At 43.8% G+C, this 26996-nt stretch overlaps 1 protein-coding gene across 2 annotated transcripts in view; it reads left to right on the top strand.

Annotated features, from left to right (window-relative positions):
* Positions 1-26996, top strand: part of MFGE8 (milk fat globule EGF and factor V/VIII domain containing) — a 100170-nt gene that overhangs the window by 39334 nt on the left and 33840 nt on the right. For both annotated transcript variants that reach the window (XM_068275188.1, XM_068275189.1), the window contains exons 3-4: positions 8069-8200; positions 21613-21726. In XM_068275188.1, the coding sequence (XP_068131289.1) occupies positions 8069-8200; positions 21613-21726 (246 nt within the window). The remainder of the gene's footprint in view (positions 1-8068; positions 8201-21612; positions 21727-26996) is intronic.

Here is a 26996-nt window from a genome sequence, read left to right as displayed (position 1 = left end):
GTGTCACTAATAGAGATGGTCAATGAGATGGAAATAATTCTGAGCTGATGCTGGTTTATGCATATTTATGCACTCCCTTTGCTCATGAAATCAAACATACCTGGGGCATCCTCCAGCCCTCTTCAGGCTAATCAGTCCCTCGCTGTTTTCCACCACCCGGATCTTTTGCTATGAGTCCCGGTAATTCAGCCAGTCAGCGCTGTCCGGCCGCATGCCGCTCCCACAGCCAGGAGCATTCTGCACCTGCGCAATAGTGCTGCGCAGGTGTAGTATGCTCCCAGCGGCAGAGTGTGTGCATGCGCACTACGCCTGACTGGCTCAAGTACCTGGACCCATAGCAGAAGATCCAGGTAGCGGAGGAGAACAGCGAGAGACTGATTAGCCTGAAGGGGGCTGGAGGAAGCCCCAGGTATGTATAAAACTTTAATTTCATCTGTCTCAGGTTTACTTTGTTACACAGTAGTACTATACTCTACATATGCACTCCCCGCAGAGCTGCAGGGAATCCACTGAGAATGTTGTGCACATTGAACATAGAGGTGTTGTCTGTCACCCATAAACCTTGTTCAGATTGTGCATGAAAAATGTGTAATAGAGGAAGAATCACCTCATTCCCCTGCAGAGTACCTACACATTACTCTTACATGTACCCACACTTACATTGCCTAGGGCCTGATAGATGTTCTTTGTTTCTGTCTGTACCTTTTACAAGTACTCTTACCAAGGACTAGTTTTAGTCTATGACTAAAAGTATTAGAGGCAGAAGATCAGCCGGCTAGCCAGGTAACTGGTATTGTTTAAAAGGGAATAAATATGGTAGCCTCCATATCCCTCTCACTTCAGCCACAACTGCCATGTGATTGGTTTATTAGATAATTGCATTAATGAGAAATTGAACAAGTGTTCCTAATAATCCTTTAGGTGAGTGTATAATAAGGCAGACATGTGTGGCCAAAGTTCATGGGGGAAAAAAATTCCCAGTACCCTCAAAGTCCGTTTAGGGAAAGTGCTGCTAACTGCAAACCGTTTTTGAGCAATGATGGCAGAATCAGTGGAGGTGCCGACACCCTCTATATTTTCGGAAAAATATTCCTTTCTCAATGGGTCCAGCGGCAGGCAAGCGACTAAAGCAATGGCGGAAAGAGGCGGCGTTCACACTACCTACGTTGCGGTACACTGGGCCGGAAGTGACCTATCTATATACTTACGTTACCATGCGGCGATGTGCGTCGGGCTGGAAGTCATGTAAGCCTGTGGTAACATGCAGACATTTAAAAAAACGGCCACAGTTAACAGTGTCGCCGAGCGCAGAAGCGTATTTTAGAAATACGCTTCCGCACATGTCATCAATTGCCGAACAGGAAGTGTGTGTTACTTCCTGTTTGGCTGGATGCCAGAAGGGGATTACTGTTTACTAATGCGGTAATCTCCGAAGGCCTGTTTTTGGCGGTACGGCCACCACACTGCACCGCCAATCTGCAGTGTCAAGCCGGCCTCACATATTCCAGTTGATCTTGCAAAGTATAATATTTAGGCCCCCTTCACACTATAGAGGTGCGCTCATCCAGCATTTGTTGGGTGATCACACTGCAACGAGCTAGACAAGTCGTGCTGCGCTTTACAGCCGCAGCGCGACCATAAAAAAAATGAACATGGGTTTGGTCCAGTACCGGGAATTGATGGGTAACGTACAGCAGCCTTTGCGTTACCTCTGTGATGCTCAGAGCACTTCCGTTGCATTGTGTTGCTCTGCTGGTACTGCGGCAGGTCTCATGAATAGCCACAGCAGCGAGCTACGGCAGTGGAGTGTACCGCGACGCGACGCGACGCAGTAAGTATGAAAAGGTCAAAAATGTAATAACAGTAACAATATACATGTTTTCTTGACCCTGTTGTACATAACTGACCAACAAGAAGAGCCTTTATTTCCTCTGGTTTTCAGTTATATATTATTGAAAAATGAAATTTTCAGGTATATTTAGCAGGAGCAGAGTGAGGCAGGGCAGCAGTAGCAAAGCAGGCATAGAAGTGCCTGTATACAGCAGGGGCGGACTGACCATTCAGGCACTCGGGCTTGGGCCCGAGGGCCCGTGGTCAGTAGGGGGCCCACCTGCGTTTCTAGCCCAGGCGAATAGTGCAATCGCCAGGGGCACCAGATTGAGCAACAGGAGGGGGGGGGGGGGGGCTCTGGGACAGTCCGGGTCTACTGTGCATGCGTAGGAGGTCTGAGCATGCGCAGAAGACCCAGACCGGACCCAACTGAGCCAGTTACCGGGGATGATCTCGGCTGAATGGCAGACCACAGGAGGACAGCGTGGGACTCAGACGAGCTTATGGGGCTGGAGAAATCCCGGGTAAGTATTGATTCTTTAGTTCTTTTGATCTCTGGTACACTTTAAAGACAGAAGTAAATAGCCTGCAGAAAGTTGTAACTTCACCTGTTGTTTAAACAGTCAATTCAAGGCTTTAGTGAAAGCTCCTATTATCTGAAACCTCAAGGTAATTGCAGCCAGATTAGGTAGTAACATAACACGGGATCTGGCAAATGATGAACACTGTTACCACTGAGGTCAGCTGCTGCATTACCACCCTGACTCAGCAGTTCGTGTAATAATTTTATTACCAGAAAACCAGACATCTCACGTTTGAGTCTGTCATAGAATGCAAAAGATTTAAAGGTGAATGTACTATTCTTGAGAAAAATGTAAAGAAAAAAAGAGAATTGGCTCTTTGGTGCACGAGATAATAAAAATCACCTGTTGCCATTACTGCCTATGGAGCCTGAACATTGTTTTTATGGGAAATTCTTGGTATTTATGTTGTATTGGGCTTTCTATACTTAGTGTATTTTGTATTCATATATTAGTATCAATAAAGCAATTTTTGTATTATCTCATGCACCAAAGAGCTAATTCTCTTTTTTTCTTTACATTGTTCAATTTCATATGCTGCCATGGTGCATGAGAGCATATTTTACTGATTATCGAATTAGAAGTCATTTTTGATTCCTATTTGTCCACTATCCTATTTTTTTGAGCCGTTTCACATATATTCTTGAGGAAACATCATTGTTTTTGGTTTGGTTCTCAGACATGGCATGGACAAATTGCAAACAGTTTATCAGTTTCATTACTTTTTAAAACACAAGTATTCCTCAATGCATCTTACAGAAAGTAATGCTGGGTACACACTATGAGATTTTCTGGCCGATTTACTGTCAGATCGATTATTTGCAACATGTCTGATCTGATTTCCAATCGATTTCTGATGGAAGTGAACAGAAAACAGTTGGCTATAGATTGGAAATTGATCGCAAATCAGATCGGACATGTTCAAAATAATCGATCTGAAAGTAAATCTGCCAGAAAATCTCAGAGTGTACTAGGCATTACACATGGAAGCATCAAAGTTGGTTGCCAGTAAGTGGATTAGTCCAGCTACTGGAGAGTCATGGAAAATTTATTCCTTATGCTAGGTACACACCATACAATTTTCTGTCAGATTCACCTGCCAGATCGATTATTTCCAACATGTCCAATCTAACTTTTGATCAATTTTTAGATTTTCCGATTGTTTTTTTTAATTTTTTTTTTCATTGATTTTCATCCAGTTCTATGAAATTCAATAGAAAAAAAAATGATTTAAAAAACGATCAGAAAATCGAAAAATCTATCAATCTATCAGGTAAATATGCCAGAAAATTGTAAGGTGTGTACCTAGCATCAGAGGTACAGTTGTTAAGGCTGAGAAAAAGTGCAGATTGATCTTCCTGCCAATTTTGGTAATTCTTAGCTGGCTACAGACTGAAATGTAAAGATAATTTTTGATAAAAAATACAGGAAATCTTAAATGGTCAAAAAAGTTGAAATTTACTTACCTGGGGCTTCTTCCAGCCCCCCGCAGTCTATCAGGTCCCTCACTTTCATCCCGGTATACTACATTGTGTCGCTGTGCCTCCAACTAAAGGCTACTACTCATGCGTGTCCCTCAGCCACATGTGAGCACTCATCATGCTCTTGCAGAGCTGCCTGTGCATGCCCCGGCACATGATCAAGGAGATGCTTGCCCGGGGACAGCGCATGTATTGTAGACCAGATTGGACATGAGGGTTTGTAAAAAAGATGTGGGATACTGACCTATGTTTCTCTCTGTCTCTCTCTCTTCCTCTCTCCTTTTAACAAAGGTAGAATTTCCCTTTTTAATAGTTTTTGTATGCTGCTGAGGAAAGAAGAGAGTTTAGTGGCCATGGGCATCCCTAAAAATGTTTCCATTGGGCAAAATAGGGGGGTAGGAGTCATGCAGCGTGGCCATGAACCACAATGTGGGTGAGAGGGAAACTTAAGCCATGCCCCCTGTGTGGCATTGAGCCATATCCCAGATTTTGCAGGAGGGTGCCAGTGGGTGGGAGAGGGTGACAATGAGTGGGAGGAGGGTGCCAGTAGGTAGGAGGGTGCCACTCTGGGTGGACAGGAGGGTGCCAGTGGGTAGGAGTAGGGTGCCAGTGTGTGGGGAGGACAGCAGAAAGGCAGAGAGAGAGAGAGCCTGCAGAAAGAGACAGCTAAGAGGGAGAGTGACAGCTGAGAGACAGCAAAGAGAGAGAGCAGAAAGGCAGAGAGGGACAGCAGAGAGAGAGAGAAAGAGACAGCAGAAAGACAGAGAGAGACAGACAGCAGAGAGAGAGAGCGCGTGAGCAGAAAGGCAGAGAGAGAGAGACAGCAGAGAGAGAGAGCAGAAAGGCAGAGAGAGAGAGAGACAGCAGAGAGGCAGAGAGAGAGAGTGCAGAAAGGCAGAGAGGGAGGGAGAGTGAGACAGCGGAAAGGCAGAGAGAGCAGAAAGGCAGAGAGAGAGAGACAGCGGAGAGAGAGAAACAGAAAGGCAGAGATAGTGAGCAGAAAGGCAAAGAGAAAGAGAGAGAGACAGCAGAAAGGCAGAGAGAGAGAGAGACAGCAGAAATGCAGGGAGAAAGAGACAGCAGAGAAGACAGCAGAATGGCAGAGAGAGAGAGAGCAAAGAGGCAGAGAGAGAGAGAGACAGCAGAAAAGCAAAGAGAGAGAGAGAGGATAGAGAGAGACAGCAAAAAAGCAGAGAGAGAGAGTGCAGGGAGGGAGAGAGAGAGAGAGAGCAGAAAGGCATAGAGAGAGACAGCAAAGAGAGAGAGAGGAGAGAGACAGCAGAAAGGCAGAGAGAGCAAGCAGAAAGGCAAAGAGAGAGAGACAGCAGAAAGGCAGAGAGAGAGACAGCAGAAAGGCAGAGAGAGAGACAGCAGAAAGGCAGAGAGAGAGAGAGCAGAGAAGCAGAGAGGGAGACAGCAGAGAGAGAGAGATGAGAGGCAGAGAAAGAGAGACAGCAAAAAGGCAGAGAGAAAGAGACAGCAGAAAAGGACATCAGAAAAGTAGAGAGAGCATAGTTGCCCCCAGTATTAGTATAATTGCCCCCAGTATAGCTAGTATAGTTGGCCCCAGTGTAGGTAGTGTAGTTGCCCCAGTATTAGTATAGTTGCCCCCAGTATAACTAGTATAGTTACCCCCATATTAGTATAGTTGCCCCCAGTATTAGTATAGTTGCCCCCAGTATAGGTAGTATAGTTGCCCCAGTATAGTATAGTTGCCCCTGGTATGAGGGAAGCTTGGATGGAGGGACAGCGGCAGGGAGGAGAGCCAGACCCCCCACCTCCCTCACCTGGGTCCCTTCCCTCTGGTGCTTCTCCCCCTCCAATTTAGCGGCGGCAAACAGAAGTGGACGGAGAGGAATGCTTCCTGCGTTCCAGGCGATGGCACGCCACGTCATCCTCACATGACACTGGTTTCCGACTTCTCCGCCGCTCACTGTCCACTAATCAGGAACCACAGAGCGGTGGAGAAGGCGGATACCAGTGTCACGTGACAATGATGTCGCGTACCATCGCCTGGAACGCAGAAAGCAGGTGAGTAATTCCTCTCCGCCCGCTCCTGCCCACATCTGTTTGCCGCCGCTAATTTGGAGGGGGTTAAAGGAGAACTGTAGTGAGAGGTATATGGAGGCTGCCATATTTATTTCCTTTTAAGCAATACCAGTTGCCTGGCTATTCAGCTAATCCTCAGGCCTCTAATACTTTCAGCCATAGGCCCTGAACAAGCATGCAGCAGATCAGGTGTTTCTGACAAATTTAGACAGATATGACAAGATTAGCTGCATGCTTGTTTCTGGTGTGATTCAGACACTTCTTTAGGCAAATAGACCATCAGGGCTGCCAGGCAACTGGTATTGCTTAAAAGGAAATAAATATGGCAGCCTCCATATCCCTCTCACTACAGTTCTCCTTTAAGTGCGAGAAGGAGGGGACCCAGGTGAGGGAGGTGGGGGGTCTGGCCCCCCTCCCCGCCGCTGTCCCCTCTGCCCCTCCTTTTTGTGTTGCTTCCCCCTCCTGCGCTGTAGGAGGCCTTGGTGACACTTCTGGATTCGGGTGGCTAGGGGAATCAGCAGCTGGCTATGTGGGTGCGCATGCTCCGTTTTGCCCAACGTGTGGACGCCCATGTCAATGGCGTTGGTGGGATTGTGGTTATTTTAGTAATACTTGATAGAGCGGTAGCTACTGCTGGATCTACACCAGCATGATTTTACAGCAATTCTGGTTTCCAGTTTCCTGCTGCTCCTGAATCACTTGACCAATCCCCTAACTATAGACTGATATGGGAATCCATAGATTATTAATTAAGCTGATTCAGCAGGGGGCTGGAATAAGCTTGACATCAGAGTGCCTGTCGGCTATTGAAAGCCAGGATGCTCTGATTTCAACTGCATGGATCCACTGACTGAAAAAAAAACTCTTGGTGTTTTTAACAATGACCTTTACCACAGCACGACCCAAGCCATGTCCCTGTCATGCAACTAACAATGCAGCAGTGGTAGAAAAGAGCTGTAGTGGTAAAGAGGAAAGTGGGAGGTTGGCATGACAATGAAAATGGTCCAGACAGAGAGGAGACAGCTGTAGGTGGCACATGTACTAAAAGAGCATAAGACAATAAGACTTACTAGAGATAGGCCTCGATTCATCATTCTCTTTGAGATAACTTTTTCCAGTTTGTTAAATTACCGAATTCGACGTTTAGCGATTTCTAGTTGTATTCATCAAGGTTTTTCCTCATTCGGTGTGAATTCGATAACAATTCGGTAACCATTCGGTAACGTGTCGATATTTCCATTTTACAGTGGTACTTTAACACAAGGCCATAAGATTCCCATGGAATTGTGGGTAAAAGGCAGTCCTTTGAGCACTACGTAGCAACATTCTGAATAGGGCTTAACACCTGGACCAGGATTCTGAAAGTGGTTGGGACAATCCCACAATTTGATAGGAGCCTTTTCTAAAAAATTATAGTGCAGCTAGCAAATTAGTTAACCCTGACACTGCCTGTGTTCTCTTACAAGATGATTCAAGAGAAATGCAGATGTCGTGTTATAGCAAATAAATCTATTCTCTTACAAATTTATATGGTTGCAGACCTTATTCTTGCCCTTCTGGGCCTTTGAATCACTCTCAGCTGATACATAACCACTTCAAATGGCTCCATCTTCTCTGTCAGCAATGATCTGACAGGAATAACGACAGAGCAGTGAAGGAGATAACTAATCCTAAATGTAACGCTAAACCACGCCCACTTTCTTTTTCATGAATTGCACTTTATTCCGTTTTAGCGAATCGTTACCGAATGTTCGCTAACAGCTGTAGATAACTTTGATGAATCCTGAAATGAAGTTAACAAATTCGGTATTTTACCAAACTGTTGTTAACAAATTTGCTAAGTGTTGATGAATCGAGGCCATGTTCTCCTGGAGTTTTCACAGAGGTATACCACATACATTCTTGTATATCCTTTCCATTGGCTGCATATAAAGAGGTGCAGATGGTGTGACCAATGTGCAGGGAGCAGGAGCTCTATAGCAGATAATCAGGATTCCTTCGATTATTTGAAATGGTTACTATTTTTTGCATGGCCGTGTTGAATAAACCTATAAAATCTAAGAAACTTTTATTATTATTTTTGTACATTCCCTGTTTAACTTCACAAATTGCCTGTTCTATTTCTAGGCCCTTGTCAGCCGAATCCCTGCCACAACAATGGAGTGTGCCAAGTCCTGTCCTACACTCAGCGAGGTGATACATTCGCACAGTATGTCTGCAAGTGTCTTCCTGGCTATGATGGAGACCACTGCGAAAACAGTGAGTATGAAGCCAAGTATTTATTGCAACAACCTGATTCACACAACTGCATGTGGAATTATTTTTTTCAAAGATTTTGATAATGAAGAAAGGTTAAAAAAAAGTCGATTTTCACTGAAATCCGAGTCCATGTGTGAGAGATTACAAATAGGACAGAAAGTGAGGAGAAATCTCTGCAAGGGGGACACAGATAGACAGCAGAATACGCCAGATGGGCCTCTAACCCTCTCCTCTAGTCTCCTTGTAAAATATAACTCCACTTTCATAATAAAGATTTGGGTAAACAGTATCTTTCCTTTGCTATGCTGCTCACCTGAGTGTACATGTGTGCTGAAAGAGAACATATTTGGGTATTGCTGCACACGGGCTGGAAACAGACGCTTGGGATTATGACATATTTCTACAGGGGAAAATGTCAACTTACATGAATGAAATACACTCTACAGAAGGAAATCAAGATGTAAAAGTGGCTAGATAGTGTAACGGATAGTAGAGTGTAATGGTTAACAGGCGACCTGGGTTCAAATCCCAGCTCTTCCTGTTCAGTAAGGGCCTGCCTCCACTTGTCAATTTTGCTGCATGAGTTGTCTGACAGTTTTGCATTGCTGTCAGTTGCTTTTCTGCATGTGAAAAACACATTCAGGTGTGAACTAGCCCATTCAATAACATAGGTTGCAGTTTTCCTGTGAAGAAAATGCACAGGAAAAAACTGGCAAGTGGAGACTGGCACTAGGCCAGCACCAATTCTGTAAGGAGTCCTTGGGCTAGACTACCTAACATTGCTACTTCTTACTGAGCACCTTTAAGCACGGATCAAAAACTGATGTGGTAAAAACAAATCCATTATCCATTTCAAATGGAACAGTTTTTAACATTGGGCATACATTTTTCCATGTGTTCCGTTCTGTACCAACAAAGCATCTGATGGATCTGTTCTGTCCGGAAATGTCGCATACTCCCCATAAGCAAGAAGTTTTAAATCAGGATGATACCATTTATTGGCTAACTAAAAAGAATAAGAATAAGCAAGCTTTCGGCTTTGCAGCCTTCGTCGGGCTTAAATCCTGTTTGTTTGCAGGCTGGTGGTACAGACAGCTATATACATGCAACATCAAAAGGGCTGGTGGCTAACACGGTACAATACCCTACTGCTACTACCATTCTCCCCATACTAACATTCCGTACACATACCTAACATATCTGTTACCAACTTGCTGATGTCAATGGATCCTATTGCTTTGATAGGATCCATTGGGATCAATTCCATTTCATTCCGCTAAATGGAACGTTTTTTTTAGTGCAATGTGAACCGAGCCTTCCTTTGACTGCAGTGATTGTGGATCAAGTGAGGCGTGCTTTTGTACTACGAATACCTGTCAGTATAAACATGAGGCGTGCAATCTATCTCCTGTGGGCAACGTGTGCACTTGTGTCTCTCTTTTCATAAATCTGCCCCGGTGAGCCAGTGAACTGTATGTTCCCAGCAAGTGGTATAAAAGTATTTTTGGATTTCAGACATAAACATGTTGAGAAGTAGAATCTGAGCAGGTCTATGGCTGTGTGACTCATAACTAAAATCTTTCCGGAAATATCTCTAAGCCGACTATAAGCGTAAGTGTGACTATTCTGTGGCTAAAAGCATAGCAAAGAAATTAGTGACTAATACTTGCATGTGAGGCAGTATTTGTCTTCACATACTTTCGAATAATTTTTTTTTGCAATTGAGCTTACATGAAAATTACTTATGTACACAAACAGTTAACTCCTCAGCACTCGGCATTAGGGCTGAAAGCTTTAGAGGTACCTTAATAGCAAAACATTCAAATTTGTTTCATCCTTTTGTAAGAGCATGAGTGGCTTCTGGTTCAAGCAAGGTGATGTGCATCCGGTGTATAATGCTGGAAAACACTGTCAGACGTCGGTACAAGAAGGTAGCCCGCACACTGTCTCCTTTAAAGGGATACTGTAGGGGGGTCGGGGGAAAATGAGTTGAACTTACTCGGGGCTTCTAATGGTTCTAATGGTCCCCCGCAGATATCCTGTGCTCACGCAGCCACTCACCGATGCTCCGGCCCCGCCTCCAGTTCACTTCTGGAATTTCAGACTTTAAAGTCTGAAAACCACTGCCCCTGCGTTGCCGTGTCCTCCATCCCTCTGATATCACCAGGAGCATACTGCCTAGGCTCAGTATGGTCTGTGTCTCCGCAGTACGCTCCTGGTAGCATCAGCGGGATTGAGGACATGGCAACGCAGGCGCAGTGGTTTTCAGACTTCAAAGTCTGAAATTCCAGAAGTGAACAGGAAGCGGGGCCAGAGCATCGATGAGTGGTTGCGCGGGCACAGGATATCTGCGGGGGACCGTTAGAAGCCCCGGGTAAGTTCAACTCATTTTCCCCTGACCCCCCCCCCCTACAGTATCCCTTTAACTGCTTTATTCTACAATATCGCCACAGTTTTTACATACATATACTGTATTCAGCATGTGCATAGAGTCCAAACCTGAGGTTGATGAGCTTGCCTGGATGATTGGGGATCGGGTGACCAGGGGAGTGCCATCCTTCATCCCCTGGTCACCCGATCCCCAATGATCCAGGCACGCTCATCAACCTCAGGTTTGGACTCTATGTAAATGCTGAATATATGTATGTGAAAACTGTGGCAATATTGCAGAATAAAGCAGTTAAAGGAGACAGTGCCTGTCTACCTTCTTGTACAGATTACATGAAAATTAGCCTTGGCCTGCTCACAAATTCACATTATTTAAAAGAATTATCTTCTTGAAGTAGCGGTGTATGTGTTTGTTTGTGTGTGTTTGTGTTTTGTATACGATCCCTGTAGTGAGGAGAACGCAGAAACTGCTTTTTTATTTATGCTGTTTACCCTAGAAAAAATCATTGGCTCTGCTCTGTTTTGTCATTTATAATACAAAGTATGGTGTGTAAACTGCACATATTAGAGAATGATTCAATCGTATTAAAAACTAGCTATATACCTGAAAATAAAAATATGAGACTCTTTTCTTTGCTACTTATGTTCTATTAATTATCCATACTACACATACAATTCATTATATCATAAGGTTTTTACGCGATTACGACGTCTAACAGTCTCCTGAGCCGCGATAGCCGCTTGGAGACTGAAGGCGGGGCAGAGCTCCGCCCCTCAAGCAGGAGATGCTGCAGTAGCCGGCCCCAGGATCTGACGCCAGTTGGCATTAGGCGGTCCTAGGGCTGACGTCGAGGCCACGCACGTCGGTGTTGGGCGGTTGGCAGGTAGTTAACCTCCTTGGCGGTAACCCCGTGACACGGGGTAAGCCGCCGGAGGGTGCCACTCAGGCCCTGCTGGGCCGATTTACATAATTTTTTTTTTCAAATACGCAGCTAGCACTTTGCTAGCTGCGTGTTTGGTCTGATCGCCGCCGCCGATGCGCCGCTACCCGCCGCGATACAGGCCCCCCAATTGCCGCCAGGCTGCGCCATGGGGTTGATCGGGATTCCCTGTGACGCCACGACGTCGGCGACGTCGATGACGTCACTCCGTTCGTCACCATGGCAACGGGGGAAGCCCTCAAGGAAATCCCGTTCAGAATGGGATTTCCTTATGGGCAAGCGGCGCCGGCGGCAATCGGTGAGTACGTGGAGGCGCCGCAGGGAGGGGGGAAGCATGTAGCTAGCGCTAGGCTAGCTACATGCTAAAAAAAAAAAGTTGAAAAAAACCCTCCCGCGGCTGCGCAGCCGCACATATCGTACCGCCAGGGAGGTTAAACCAAGTTACTCTCAATCCAAGGTTTTACTGTATTTGTATAGCGCTTTTCTCCTGGAGGACTCAAAGCACTTGAGTTGCAGCCACTAGAGCACACTCAGTAGGCAGTGGGCCTGCCTCTGACACATATCTGGGTTCAAATCTTGGCTCTTCCTGTTTCAGAAAACCAGTACCTATTCAGTAAGGAGTTCTTGGGTGAGACTCCCAGTACACTCTCCAGCCACTGATTATCTCCATTTTCTTCCAGTAGGCTGTTTCATCCAGCCAAAGCATCCTATCAGTGGTACCTTTACAGCCTGTTGCACTGGAAATTACTAGACAATTTCTGATATTTATACTACCTATGTTGTATGTAAAAATGATTTGTTTTATGAATACATTTCTGATTTTTCTCTCCCGTAATACTTTGTCACATGCTATGAATGGTTGTTTTAGTGCTCTAACACAAAACATAAACAAGCCATTGTTCAACAGTGTGAGATGACAGTTCTGTAGTAGGGCCCCCTTAGTTGCTATGTATCTGTGTCAGTGTCAAGGTCAGCTGGCAGTTTCATTCACAGCAAACAGAGCAGCAGGCCATGCAGTAGTATCTGGCTTGACATTCCTCTCATGTGACAGACCTTATAAGGGTTTAGGAGAGGAATGTGCAGAAATAAACCTCTGCAAACCTAAACTCTTGTCAGGCTTTTCCTGGGACCGGTAATGATGTGAAATGATTACGGTATTTGTTGAGGGCCATAAGAGGACAATCTGATTGAACAAAACATATGACTCTGGAAATCCGATTGGGATTAGAGAACACAGTCTCTGAAAAACAAAGTGTTGTGCTGGAAAGCTGCAAATTAATTCCTGAAATGCCTCTGTGTTTATCATTGAATGCAGGCTGATTCATTCTTAGTAGCCCCATTCCCCTGATTTCCTGTAGACATTGTTCTGAAGTGACGTGTTTGAGGATTGAAGATTCCGCTGATCTGTTCAAATATATTTCTGTGAAATTTGCAGAGCAATGAGAATTACTTTCTGTCAGATTTATTACATACTGGGTGGGCAGAAGTGTCTCCTTATGTGATGGATGAGATGATGGATGAGATGATGCCATTTCTTCTTAATGAAGGGACACAGGGTGGATATAATCTGCTGTGGTTGGGTGAGGGAGCTTGGGGTGCATACACACATCCAATTTTGACTGGACACCGATTGGACCATTTCATCACTTGCATAAAGTATGAGAGCTTACTTAGCATATGTATTAGTATGCCGCCAGTGAGCTGGGCGCAGGGTGAGCCGAATGATGACTTGCCTTGATGCTGATTAAATCTCCGATGACGTTAAATACTATTGCCCCTCAGAATTGTAGCAACTGGAAGGAGGAGTAATTTGGGGTCCAGCTAAATCCCAATTTACCCTTACCCTGCACAGTATAACATTACTGCTATGGGGGCGCCTAGCTTTGGTGTTCAGTGATGATCGCTGTGCGCTGAAACCACTTGCTTCGCTTACCTACACAATCTGTCATAGAATTTAAAATCTGTTGGCCCTCATACAATTGCCCAGTCATTGGCCAACCAAAAATGAGATGTGTGTATCAGGCTTAACTCCATTTAACAGATGTACTGACATAGCCCACACAAGACACAATTGTGTTTTGCAGTTTGTGCTTCCAGAAGCTTTATGCACAACATGAAAAGTATTGCCTCTTTAAGACACAAGGTGATCACTTTGTTTTATCCACAACTCAACAGCCATTATGCATCAATTTACGTCAATTTACGTCAGTTTACAATTTACGTCAGATCAACGGGTCAAACCAATACTTTTTGATTTGTCTGATCAGCTCAGGATCGATTTTCAGGTCACTACTGCACAAAAGGAATCCCGTTACCGATCAGGAGCTGATCAGATATGTTGGAAATTATTGGTTTAACCTGTTCATCTGTTGAGAAATTGAATAGTGTTTACCTAGTATTAGATCTGAGTTGGACACTTGTTGGACTTGGCGAGTTATCAGCTCAGCTCAGCTCCTATGCCTTAATCTACCACCACCTTCTTCACCCTGTGTGGCGCGTCCCCGCTTGAAGATGAAGAGTAACACCTGCCCGACTTCGGTTACACCCAGGCCTTGTAGGTGCAAGGTATAGGAGCTGAACATAGAGTGAACTATGTAACTCACCAGAACCTAACAGGAGGTAGTGAAAGTCCAGTAACAAGCCGAGGTCATACACGTTATAACAGAAGTATCGAGGTACACTAGGAGTAGGCAATATCAGGGTCAGGCAATCCAAGGTCAATACAGGCGGCAGACAGAGCGTGGTCAGATTCCAGGCAGAGGGTGAGTACAGGCGGCAGACAGAGAATGGTCAGATTCCAGGCAGAGGGTCGGTACAGGCGGCAGACAAAGAGTGGTCAGATTCCAGGCAGAGGGTCGGTACAGGCGGCAGACAGAGAGTGGTCAGATTCCAGGCAGAGGGTCAGTAAAGGCGGCAGACAGAGAGTGGTCATATTCCAGGCAGAGGGTCAGTACAGGCGGCAGACAGAATGTAGTCAGATTCCAGGCAAAAGGTCGGTACACGAATAATCCAAATACAAGTAATTACACCCAGAAAAAGCACACAGCCAGAGCTATCACGGGCAACATGCAAGTGTCCAAGCAGGGTTTAAATACTGGCAGCATCCAATCATTGGCCGGCCACGCAACACAGTGTGTGGTTGCTACCAATCACACACTTTGCAGCCCTGCCTGAGTGTCAGCTGACTAACAGATCAGCTGACACAACATAACAACCCCTACCTATGTGTCAGCTGACTAAGACTGTCAGCTGACACTAACTTTTATATTTCCTCAGAGAATAGGAGGGACATCTGCTCCAGAACGTCCGCTTGTCTCTCGCCGCGGGAGCCCTCATCGCGGGCTCGTACAGGTAAGTCCCTTACAACCCTGACATAGAAGTGGCAATTTCTTAAAGAATCAAAAAGGAATCCGACGTGGATCATTTTTATTGGCATGTCTATGGGCAGGAACCATAAATACTGTATTTGTTTATACCATAGCTTAGAAAAATATTCATGTTTCATGCAGGAAAACATAATTCATTTTTAACTAGGGAGCTACTCAATTGGAAGCACAAAATCAATAAATAATACTGACTGCAAACCAATAAACTTTTTTTTAACACATTGTGGAGGGATATGCAGTAATGTGTTACAGCACACACATTAAGCTTGATTCACTAAACCGTGATAACTCAAATATCACACCTTATCAAGGATATCCCACCTTGGGCTTGATTCACAAAAGCGTGATAACTGAGTTATCACGCCTAAAAGCTTTGCACGTGCAAACTAGGGTGCTAAGTTCTAGCGTGCGTGCCGCGTAACGCCGTTCGTGCGCTAAAACTTAGCATGCGAACAGCAACAACTTTTCAAGTGCAAACTACTTAGCACCCTATTTTGCATGTGCAAAGGCTTGAAATCAATGGAGCTTCGCCCACACAGTAAAATATATTATGTTAATGTAATTATGAATGGTGGTTACACTAACATGTGCGGTACTGTAAAGCGGCGTGCACAAAGTCTTACGCGCGCCGCATAATGAAGTATATACAGTAATAATCAATGTTTTACATTGTGCTTGCGTGATCTGCGCTGACTTTGCATGCTAACTATCATTATCACGTGAAGTCAGTGCAGTTCACAGTACTTTGCAAAACTTTACGCGCGCAAACTCTGCCGCGCATGTTAGCACGTGCAAAGTGGCTTTTTACTGGCGTGCTAACACTTTGCACGCGTTAGTGAATCAAGCCCCTTATCAGAGTAACATAGCGACTTCTTATGCTTGCTAATTGGCAATGGCACTCATCCTGCCTTGAGCTCCTGTGGGTTTGTAGCGCTCGCTATACTACTCTGATAAGGCGTGTTAACTTTGATAAGGTGCGATTTCTTTGATAAGGTGTGATATTTGAGTTATAACAGTTTAGTGAATCTAGCCCATAGTGTGAGAGCAACCCCTCATTTTTGCCATACACATTATTATTATTATTACTATTAACACAAACACTAGTTTGTGAAGCACTGTTGATTTAGTTGTGCAGCTAGACCACTGAGGGCTTGTGTGCATGGTTGGTCCAGTGAGTCTTTTTGAACCACAGTTGCACCGTGATTCTCCAAATGCAGCCTGTTCTATTCTGCTGTGTCTGTAATGCTGGGAACACACGGTGCAATTGATTGACGGGAATTGGACGATTATTTCCAACATTTCTGTTCGAGAAAGGGATCAATTTTGCTAAGTTATAATTGGAAACTCAATCCCTTTATCGATCAGAAGCAGTTTGGACTTGTGCACACACACGGTTCAACTTCTTGTCCAGGCAGGGCTGCCAGGCAACTGGTATTGTTTAAAAGGAAATAAATATGGCAGCCTCTATATCCCTCTCGCTACAGTTGTCCTTTAAAGCACATCTGAAGTGAGAGGGATATGGAGACTGCCATATTTATTTCCTTTTACACAATGCAGACTGCCTGGCTGTCCTGCTGAGTTTCTGTCTCTAAGGGCTCGTTTCCATGCAGCGCAGAGGTCCTTGGATCTGTGCTGCGCATCACTCCCAGCGGGGGGCGGGGCTTGCGATCCCATTCATTATGCTAAATGGGATCACGGGCTGAAGCTCCCTGAAATGCAGCAAACCATGCGAGGCAATTCAGCAGTGAATCACCGTGCATGAATAGAAACGGCAGACAATGCAGTTTATGCACTGTTTGCTGTCCCTGCAATTGCGTTTCCATAAGCGCGCATGAAAGCACACTTACGGAAACAAGCCCTAATACCCTTAGGCATAGACCCTGAACAAGCATGCAGATCAGGTGTTCTCATAATATAAAAGGAAATAGATATGGCAGCCACCATATGCCTCTCAGTTCAGGTGTTCATGAACACACTTTTTGCATTAGGTTACAATTGCCTGTTCCTTAAGGTCCGTACACAGCCTAACAAAAGTCGCAGATAACAGATGACCAATGCTGCAGAAATAACTTGACCGGGGCATTGTTGAAAAGACTTGTCGTTTCCACACACCAGTAGTGCAAACGACCAACTCATTTAAATACTGTGAGCGTGCAAGTCGAAGCGATATTATGTAGGACATATCCACAATCAGTAGAACAATGTCATTCAAACGACATTGAACAGCCGTGAGTAACTGCACGATATCTGCCCAACAGTTGTCTGAGTAGATCCGCTGGACAGATTGGGCAAAATGCCTGATCGATCACTCGTCATGCCGTTTGGCTACATTTGTGCACATCGTTGTCGTCCACCATGGAGAAATCTGTCGTTTATCAGAAACTTCAAAGGACTTTAGTAGTTGTGTGATCAGTGTGACATGTAGATTTCACTAAAGACAACCTCCAGTTATTTTATAACTGTGCTCCATTCCTGTTGCTCTGTTTTCTTTGAGTTTTAACATATGATACCCTTCTAGGTGTTTTGGACACATTTAAACATGTTTGCCGGGTTTATATGACAATGTATACACAGTATTTCTGTTTAATATATATGTCACTTAATACAGCTGTCAGGATGGATACAACAAGGGTGGCTTTATATGCTGACGAGGAAACATTCCACAGAGTGCTGTCATGTTGTTCCCCTACAGATATTACATTTCCCAGCTGGAATCTCATCCTGAAGACGTCTCTCGATTCACTTCTTAGCGTTCTTTCAGATGAGCAATTATTTAAAGCGGAACTGAAATATTCTGTAGTAGTGGTAACTGGCAGAGAGGCTGCTTTCTAGGCATCATGTCAGCATTGCCTGAATTCACTGTCCAGGAAAATGGCGCCGGTTGTAATTTTCTGCAGCAGATAAAATCACAATGGACATGTGTGAAAGGGCCCATAGGAAAGCATGGACATACAGTGCTTTGCTTGGGTCATAGCGAGGCATAGTTATTTTTGCGTTTAATTGAATCTTCCTAAGTTTGAGGCAAGGTTCACAGTGGGAGGTTGCAGAGCTGCGTTATAAAGTCTTGTAACAGCTTACCACACTGCAATGATAATGCTATGATGCGCTCACAGTGCGACGTTAGTGTCGCACTGTAACGTGTAGCGTTATTACCGGGTACAGGAAAGCATGCTTTTAATTGCCTGTATGCTTTACTGTACCTACTATATGCAATGGTAACGCTGCATTAATTTTTTAGTTTTTGTGTTGTAATGCTGCATTGTGACTTTAGCGTCGCATCACAACGCAACGTCCCACTGTGAACCTAGCCTAAAACCTTACAGAGCTGTGAGCATTGAAGAAAATGAGTTATCCTGAAAACCTGGTCTGGGTTTATCGATGGTCAAGATTCAAGCACTTTGTCACTGTGTAACACAACAAAATGACTTTTCATGACATAGAGACATTCATCATTGGATGCCGTGTTTTCAGATGCATGCATGCACCTACAGTGAGGATTTTTTTCCAATAAATGCCAGATGTCCTGGACTAGAGAAACCCCAAAAATGTTACTGCAGATTTCTGCAGATTCCTACAAAAGTGCGTTCACTAACCTTATAGCTCTGATATGACCCAGGTAAGTGCATCCTATTAGCAGACTGCTTCTTATTAAACGTCATCCAGGATTGCAGGGTTCTTCAACTTATTCCAGGCCAGGAGGACCTTGGTGAATCAGACTCAACATGTCCAAGTGTCAGTTTGCTCTTAACTCAGTATAGTGTAGGAACTCTTTCCACATAAGGACCATAGATTTGAAAAAATAGAAATGTAAACAATACGTGTAATATACCCAGCTTTTACCCAGTCGTTACGTTGTGGTGGTCCGTGCAGCCCTGGCCCCTTGGTAGCGGCTTTGTTCACCTGAGCAGAAGACCCCCTCCGAGGAGAATTTACGTCTTACTCATAAAAAGTAGGAAAGTCTGACTGCGGTATAACAGATCGGTGTTTTTCCTGACATTTCCTCTGCAGTCAGCAAGTCACACATGCCATTAGCTTTCTACTGACACTGGACTATTTCAAGCCTGTGCTAAGCAGAAAAAAGCAAAACCACTTGGTTTAAATCAGGTTCTGTTTTAGCAATATGGTAATTAAATCAGCTTGCCTAGAAATCTCCCCAAGTCTTGTTCTACTTCCTGTGCTTTTAGTCCTGCAGAGTTTGTTATTCCTAAGAGCAGTCAGGATGGTTTTATTGCACCACATAGGTATATATATTGCAGAGGACATATGCTTGGGAATACATGGACCCAATGGCACATAACATTATATTGAAGCGGACCTGTTTTGTTTTTTTTGAGAAGTAACTAGTGCTACTACTGCCGTGTTCATTCATCCTGATGGTTTATTACTGCATAATAATATATCCTTGACCTAGTATAGTCCCAAGTACCAAGCATATGCATGTCTTGGGTCATAATTTCACAGTTGCAGTTTCAAACTCTGTCTTTTTAAGCTATAAAACAAAGCAGAAATAATGACTTTTGAACTTTCCTGCAGTAAAACCTTATCTCAAGCTGTTTCTCACTGTTTCTTGGCTGTTTAAGTACTCCAGAAAACAGAACTGTCTTCAACCCAGTGGGTCAAATAGCTCAGAGAAGCTCTTTTGCATATATAACAACTGAAGGTTTTTTTAACTCTTCTTGTACTGAAAAACAATAAGAAACTCTTTTCTTTGCTGCTAATGCTCTATGTCTTAGCTGTACTACACATACACTTCATTATCTCATAAGTTTATTTTCCCTTCAGGTTTGCTTTAAGTGATTGCGGTCATCATTTTGATGTGGGTGACAAGCAATCGGCAAGCAAATTATTTCAGCCAAACAGTACATATCCCCCGGGCACTATGAGGAAACGTACTGCTTCTCTTCTCTCACCTCTCTCTAAAGGATGGTATATTTAGAAGGGCTAATATAGAAGGAGTTGTCTATATGGCTATCTGAGTGATGGAGCAGAAACAGAGAACATATCACTTATAATGGCATTGCTTATCCTGGATGCCGCACTGGCCCCAAACCCCCTGGGCCCAAACTCTATTCAGCAGTTTGTCGTCACCCATTACAAATGAACAGTATGGCGTGATAGGCGGCATACTGTTTGTATTGCTATTTTTAGCTTCTGGCATATTTGTATATTTTCGTTGCTTAATATAGTTGAACATTTATAGCTGGGATGAACAAGGACATACCATATATCTGGTGGTGTTTAAAACCTTATAATTTTGTATATTTCAAGATCTATACCTGTTTTCTTTCCCTCGTCACCTGGTGATTACTAATCATATACTTATTTCAAAAGAGCAACAGAGATTGGTTTGATTCACATTGCTTCATGGTCACACATTATAAGGATATTTTCAGTATGGAAAAATTGCATAAACTTGTGAAAATGTGAAACGTACTACTGTCTGATGCAGACTGTATTTGTATTCATCATTGTGTAGTCCAAAACAGTAAAATGAGAACCTCCTCTGAATCCTTACCTCACATTCTAATCCACCACTAACTGCTCTTTAACCCATTTGCTTCCAACTCTCGTTCACATATCACACCTCTGGTGGCCAAGCCGGTTTCAACGCTATTTTTTATTGGCACCAAGAGAATACTCATCATAGACCAAAGGTTTATTAAAGACCCACGAAACCTACATATTGTCAAAAAGCAGAGAGCCTATAGAATTAAAATATAGTAGTAGACTTTTGGTATTACTTGTCGTAAGCAGCTCTCCCACTTGTTCTCACCATCCCCTCCTCACAGAGCAAAGCATGCTACTTGAAAGATGGCCAAGTAGTGTATTTTGTATGGGGAAAGCAACCAACTACTACTAGGTAACTGTGCTGGCTAATGAGCCACCATGAGTTCATTTTTGCTGTTTAAAACTCAGAACTTCCTCTCTGCTCCAAAACATAAGCAAGAGTATAATAACATTTAAAGAAAAACATTTCTTTGTTACTGCTTACAGCACTCCTGGAATAAATCAGAAGAGTGTCTACTTCCTGCTTTCATGGAAGCAGACACATGGTTAACATCCTGTGTTTACATATTAGCAGTGTCCACCAACGACTGTTGAATTTCTGTGCTGACATAGCTGAGAGATCAAATTACACTTGTGATTACTTACAGATGAGGGGGAATTAGACAGGCTCTTTCTAAAAACATACAGGGTTCATCTCTCTCTGTTGTCCTTGTGTCCTGTGCAGTAGTGCGGGTCCACTTTAAAAAGTCCAGTTTGAGGATAATACTTTAAAAAAAAAATAAGAGGTGAACTCCAATGCAGAATCCGGCTAACAAAAAAAAGGAAAAAACACATCCCAAAATGTATATGGTTGCAAGAGTTCCCCTCCATCAGTTCCAGGGAAAGGCTGATGTGACATCGTCAGGCTTTGCTCTGATTGCTGAGACCACACTTGACATGCTTCCTGATCCTGGGAAATAGAGTGGTTTTTCAGCTGACTAGTATAGTGCTGACTAATTATTCCAGCACTACAACCTGCACTCACTCATATAAACATAGATACTACGGTAGGATTCATGTTTTTTTGTTTGAAGATGCAGATGATAACCATATTTGAACAATTCAGCAAACTAGAAGCAGACATTTGAAAACAGATCAATTAAACAAAATATGATTTTTATTACTAACTTATGGTGCACTTTCTTTATAGATAACAACCACTGCTCTTCATTTCCTTGCAAAAACGGAGGAATTTGCAGTCACCTTGATGACGGTTATACGTGCAAATGTGCATCGCCCTATATTGGGAAAGCCTGCCAGATGCGTAAGTAGTTTTATCTTCTTTCTGTAGTTTTCATGAATGGACTGAGATGGGCCATGATATTAATAAATATTACCGCTGTTAGATGCCACCAGTCCTGTGTAAATTGAGATATGCAAGTACAAAAAAGGGTTTATTTTTCTGAATCATTTTGCATAATTACAGTTAGTTTGGTTGAAAAAGAGATTTGTCTATTAAGTCGAACCAGAAAAAGAGATAAACATTAGGTACCTTTCACTCTTGCACCCTCCCCTATCTCAATTGATTGCGTGTTTGTATATGTGCCTTTGTGTATTTAACGGTAAAGAACTATGCCCCCCCCCATGAGTCGTGTGTGTGGTTTTCAACCACTGTCTTCTATCAGTGGCCGGGGAGTTTGAGGGTTCTGTGCAGTACCTTAGCTTTTCCTAGCACTGTGCCCTCCTGGTCAGAGAGCTCCTGATGATTTTGGGACCTGTGGAGATCTACATGCTTATCCATCTTGTAATAATATATGCCTATATATATTAACTGGCACTTTTTCCCTTCCACCTGTTCATAGCATGTGTAAGCAGATGTATCTCTTGTTAGATGGACCTACAGCTAAGTCTAAGCCTAGTCATGAATGTATTTGGGGTTCTCTGTTTATATGGGAATCCAGCAGCTTTGATATTTTCATAAGAAACCTGGAGATGCCAGTGTTGGCTGGCAGATTCAAGCCCAGTAAGAATTTGTTCTACCCAGCAGGGGCGTAGCAATAGGGGTTGCAGAGGTTGCGACCGCATCGGGCCCTTGGGCCAGAGGGGCCCTCCCTCAACTTCAGTATTAGCTCTCTATTGGTCCTGTGCTGGTAATAATACCTTCTATAGATACTTTGAATAGTGGTGATCATTAACAAGCTGTTCCCCATCCCCTTCTTGCACCTCTGACACTGTAGTTGCCATTGGCAGGTTTTGGTGCGCCGTATCAATTGTTATGTATAGAGTGCTTGGGGGGCCCCATTGTAAAACTTGCATCGGGGCCCACAGCTCCTTAGCTACACCACTGGTACCCAGGTGCTTATAGAGCAGGCTGCTGGGCAAGGGGACCAGTTCAGGGTATTATCTGAACACCAACATTTAATTAGTTCAATAATACCAATTGAAATACTTCACTGGGGGAACGTTGGCTGGTCCAGTGACTGCAGATAGGGACGTGTCACTGTGTGTCAGTCTCTAAAAGTAAGCTTCAGATTAAAGATAAGAGGGTCTTGCCCACACTGAGCTTAGTTAAAGTCGATTAGGTAATGAGGTGGATGATGCCACCTCTCTACAAGTCTTTAAAAATATCAGTTATTTGAGATCCAACGTCTTGGGACCATGCAGGATCCCTTTATCAAGGCAAAGGGTCTATTGGGCAAATCTGTCCACAGCAAATGCTGTATAGGAGTAGTTATCCCCTGGTGTCCAATCACCTCTGCATTCACTCTCCAGCGATGTGCACTCTGCAAGTGGCTGCTGCTGTAGAGCATAGAGCGAGTGCAGAGGTGCCTGGACACCAGGGGGAGAACTACCTCCATACTGAGAAGTGCATTTGCTGTAGACAGAATTGGCTGGTAGAGCCTTTGCCCTGGTAAAAGGATCCTGCGTGGTCATAAAATATTGGATTCCAACTTTTACCCAATAAACAATAATCATCTGTAAGGTGGCGCTGGTATGCAGCCATATGAAGTACTATATCATACTCCTGAGGAGGAGGAGGGGATTAATATTCTGTAGACTGACTCACATAGAATACTCAAGGTGATATAGCCAATTAAAGTGAATCTGAATAAATAATTGCTATCCCCATCTGGTTATATCTCAGTCCTCACTGTACCTCATCGTATTTGTACCTCTGTTCTTTCTGTGCTGCATTCATATCCGTATGTGACTTTATACTCCTACTTTATACTTCTCTACACTTCCTACTTTGTACAGCGCCACGGAATAATTATACTTTCTCTTACTAGACTCTTCTCTTGTCTTATAATGTATATTTCTCTGTGTCTCTGCACTGCTGTCCTTCCAATCAGCATTTCCTCCCCAACCTGTGCTGAGCAGGAATCTGATAGTATTGCATGATCAAAACACTGATCCAAGCTGGAGGCTCTGCATAGGATGGCATAGATCAAAGTCCCTTGTGTATCTTATTTATTGTATTTATGAATATTTAATTTGCATCTTCCCTAGGAAACACATAAAGTGAATATGAAGTTTTCTGCATAGCTCAAGCCGGGTTATTTCAGCTTATTACCAAGTTGTCTTGTTTCTTGCGTGTCGGTGAAGCTTGGCACCTGTCTGCCTTACTAACCAGTCAGAATATCAGTTCACGTGTCATGTTTTCATTTGCACCAAGTCTGTAAGTTTAGCTGGCACAGTCAACTTGATAATCTACTACAGCGCAGAATAAGCTTTGTGTTTGTTTGGGAATCATTGGGATACAGACACAACACAACATATTTTTCTTAAGAAATACAAAAATATATATATCTTCCCCAAATTCCTCTGTGGCTCAGTTGTTCTACTTAAAGCAAACCCAAGTTGAAATTCGACTGATGGGATAATTGTATCTATCCTCTTACTCTTGGAAATGACTTTTCTTTTTAGATATCTTTCAAGTTTTATTTTATCTGTAACCTTCCTAATGTTATGGAGGAGCCTGACTCGTTCATGCAAAAATGCTGAAAGTGGTATGGGCAAGTCACAAAAGCTAAAGCCATTCTGGACCGAATGTATGTACAGGTACCCCTCGATGTTGCATAAAGATCCAGGTCTTTAGTGACAGTAATGCCCAAGCAAAGCTCTATCCCATTGTTGCTTTCCTCAGCCTGCCCACCCCTTTGCTGCATTGTCATGTTTCTGCCCTTCTTTATAGAAACAACTGCATCCCTCAGCTGTACACCATAGGTTGAGATCATGATTTGCATGACAAAATTGCCAGTGTTATTTAGGCATGTAGAACATGACAGTGTAATGGATAGCGGAGACACGGCCGCAACAGCAAGCGGCATGACGGCTATCTCCGCGTCGCAGCCAGCGGTTTCCGCCGCGCAGTTACACGCTGGTGCTTTGCCCGGTCCTTCTATTGCTCATAGACTAAGGGCTACACGCGCGCGCGCCAGGTGACAGGACCTTTATGCAACTAGAAGGAGAGTCAGCTGATCAGGCGATCAGCTGACTCCAGCTATGCTCCGGATTGGCTGAGTGACTGGGGCGGCGCTGTGGAGCGCTTGCAGTATATATAGGACAGGTCATTCAGTTGCTCCGCATCTGCTGTTGCAAATGCTACGTGTTAGCACTCAGACCTAGTCAGATCCCAAAGTGTGCTAGATCCAGCAGGAGCTGGGGATCCACACTTAGCCAGATTCTGTTGATAGCTTAAAGTACTAATTGAATTGTACTATTTGTTATGACCTTCTGCAAGCTTGACTACTCTTCTGTTTACTGATCCTGTACTTTTGCCTATCTGATATAGTTGCCGACTCTGCCTAAAACACTACTCTGATCTAGCTTTCTGTCTCTGTACCGTATCTGTCCTCTCGTTGCCAAACCTGCTTGTCTGACTCTCCTGTCCTCACCAGTGAGCCTAGTCACTGGTGAGGGATCCTCTGCTAGCATCACCTGCTTCACAGGTGAATACTGGCTGCAGTACTATCTGAATCACCTGCCCCTCAGGTGATCAGTAGCTGCAGTACAGTACAGTCTGAATCACCTGCTCCTCAGGTGATCAGTAGCTGCAGTACAGTCTGAATCACCTGCTCCTCAGGTGGTCAGTAGCTGCAGTACAGTATCACCTGCTCCTCAGGTGAATAGTCACTACAGTACTAGCCTTTCTACCTGCCCCTCAGGTGATAGTGACTACACTACAGTCTGAATCACCCGCCCCTCGGGTGACCAGTACGGTTGTTAATTATAGTTCTGCCCGCTCCTCGGGTGAACTATCTCACTATTGTCTGTATCTCCAGCTTGCTGGAGTTTGTATTCCTGTGTTATATAGAGATGTTCCTATCTCCCAGCTCCTCTGGGAAAGCGGGTATCTCTATCATTACTGTTGCACCAAACACCTACCCTTACATTGGTTGTCCTGTTTCTGGCTATACCAGTATTAATGGTGATTCTGCAGATCACACATAATCAGGTATAGCATCTGTATTATTGGTGATACTGCAGATCACCAATAATCAGATAAATCTGTTCTCGCTGACACCAATCGTTACAGACAGGCTGTTTTTCACACATATTGTGTGCCATACATCATAATTACCAATGTACAAACTTTGTGCTTTAAAAATTAACAATATTTGTCATTATTTATTGTTTTGCCTCCTGGCTGGGTGTATTTGTAATGCTGACTTCCTGTGTGAATGCCATATGCAGCTTATGCTGGGAATACACGGTTCGTTTTTTTAGGTGATTAGATGGTTTGATAGATAATTTCCGGCATGTCCGATCTCCCTTTCGATCCTTTCGCCGCTCAATTTCTGATAGAAGTGAATGGAAAAAGACAAGAAAAACGAGCGGAAGATATGAGAATCGACTGCAGAATCGAGCAGCAAAAACAATCAAGAGGAGAATTGAGTGCCAGAAACGAACCGTGTATTCCCAGCATTAGTTAGACTGAAAGGCGGTTTGTGAACTGTCCAAGCTCCTCCCTTTAGTCTATCCCATATCCACCCACAGGGGGAGGAAAGACATGGAAGGGGGCACCAGTTCTACTTCCTGTGCTCCACAGGCTGGAACAGAGGAAGCAAGTGGACATGGCCAGCTGCTGGCTCTGCACAGAGAAACCATCTCCTACACTGCTGGCAGCTCTACACTTTGTACACAGATTTCTTGATCATGAGACTTTTTTTTTTCAAAGAGAGTTTCTCTGAAACAGTTGTTTGAAAAGTGTGTGAAAAATTGCATAATTAGCCGCTCACCTTAACTAACAATTTAAGTTTCAGGTACATGCTTGTCTGCTGGTGGTATAATGAAATGAAAATGCAGCTTGAAAACAAACCAATCAAATGCTACAGGTGCAAGCTGCATAAAGTGACATAAAATTAACATACAAATATACATGAACTTGGAATTATTTGCATCTACTGGTAACCTTGGAGCCTACTGATGTTTTGTGTCTCACAATGCTTCATCAGAGGAAGTTTCTCAACACAAATGTTACCTGTTGCTTCCTGCTGTCTCACTGCTCCTGATTTTGTATTGTGATGAGTAAATTTATGTTTTCCAGCCAAACCTGTTTTAAAGATGTAGACTAGAATGATTTTGTGGTCT

The sequence above is a fragment of the Hyperolius riggenbachi genome, chromosome 3 (assembly GCF_040937935.1).
Source record: "Hyperolius riggenbachi isolate aHypRig1 chromosome 3, aHypRig1.pri, whole genome shotgun sequence".
NCBI classification, from domain to species: domain Eukaryota; kingdom Metazoa; phylum Chordata; class Amphibia; order Anura; family Hyperoliidae; genus Hyperolius; species Hyperolius riggenbachi.
This window is presented reverse-complemented; position numbering and strand designations above follow the sequence as displayed.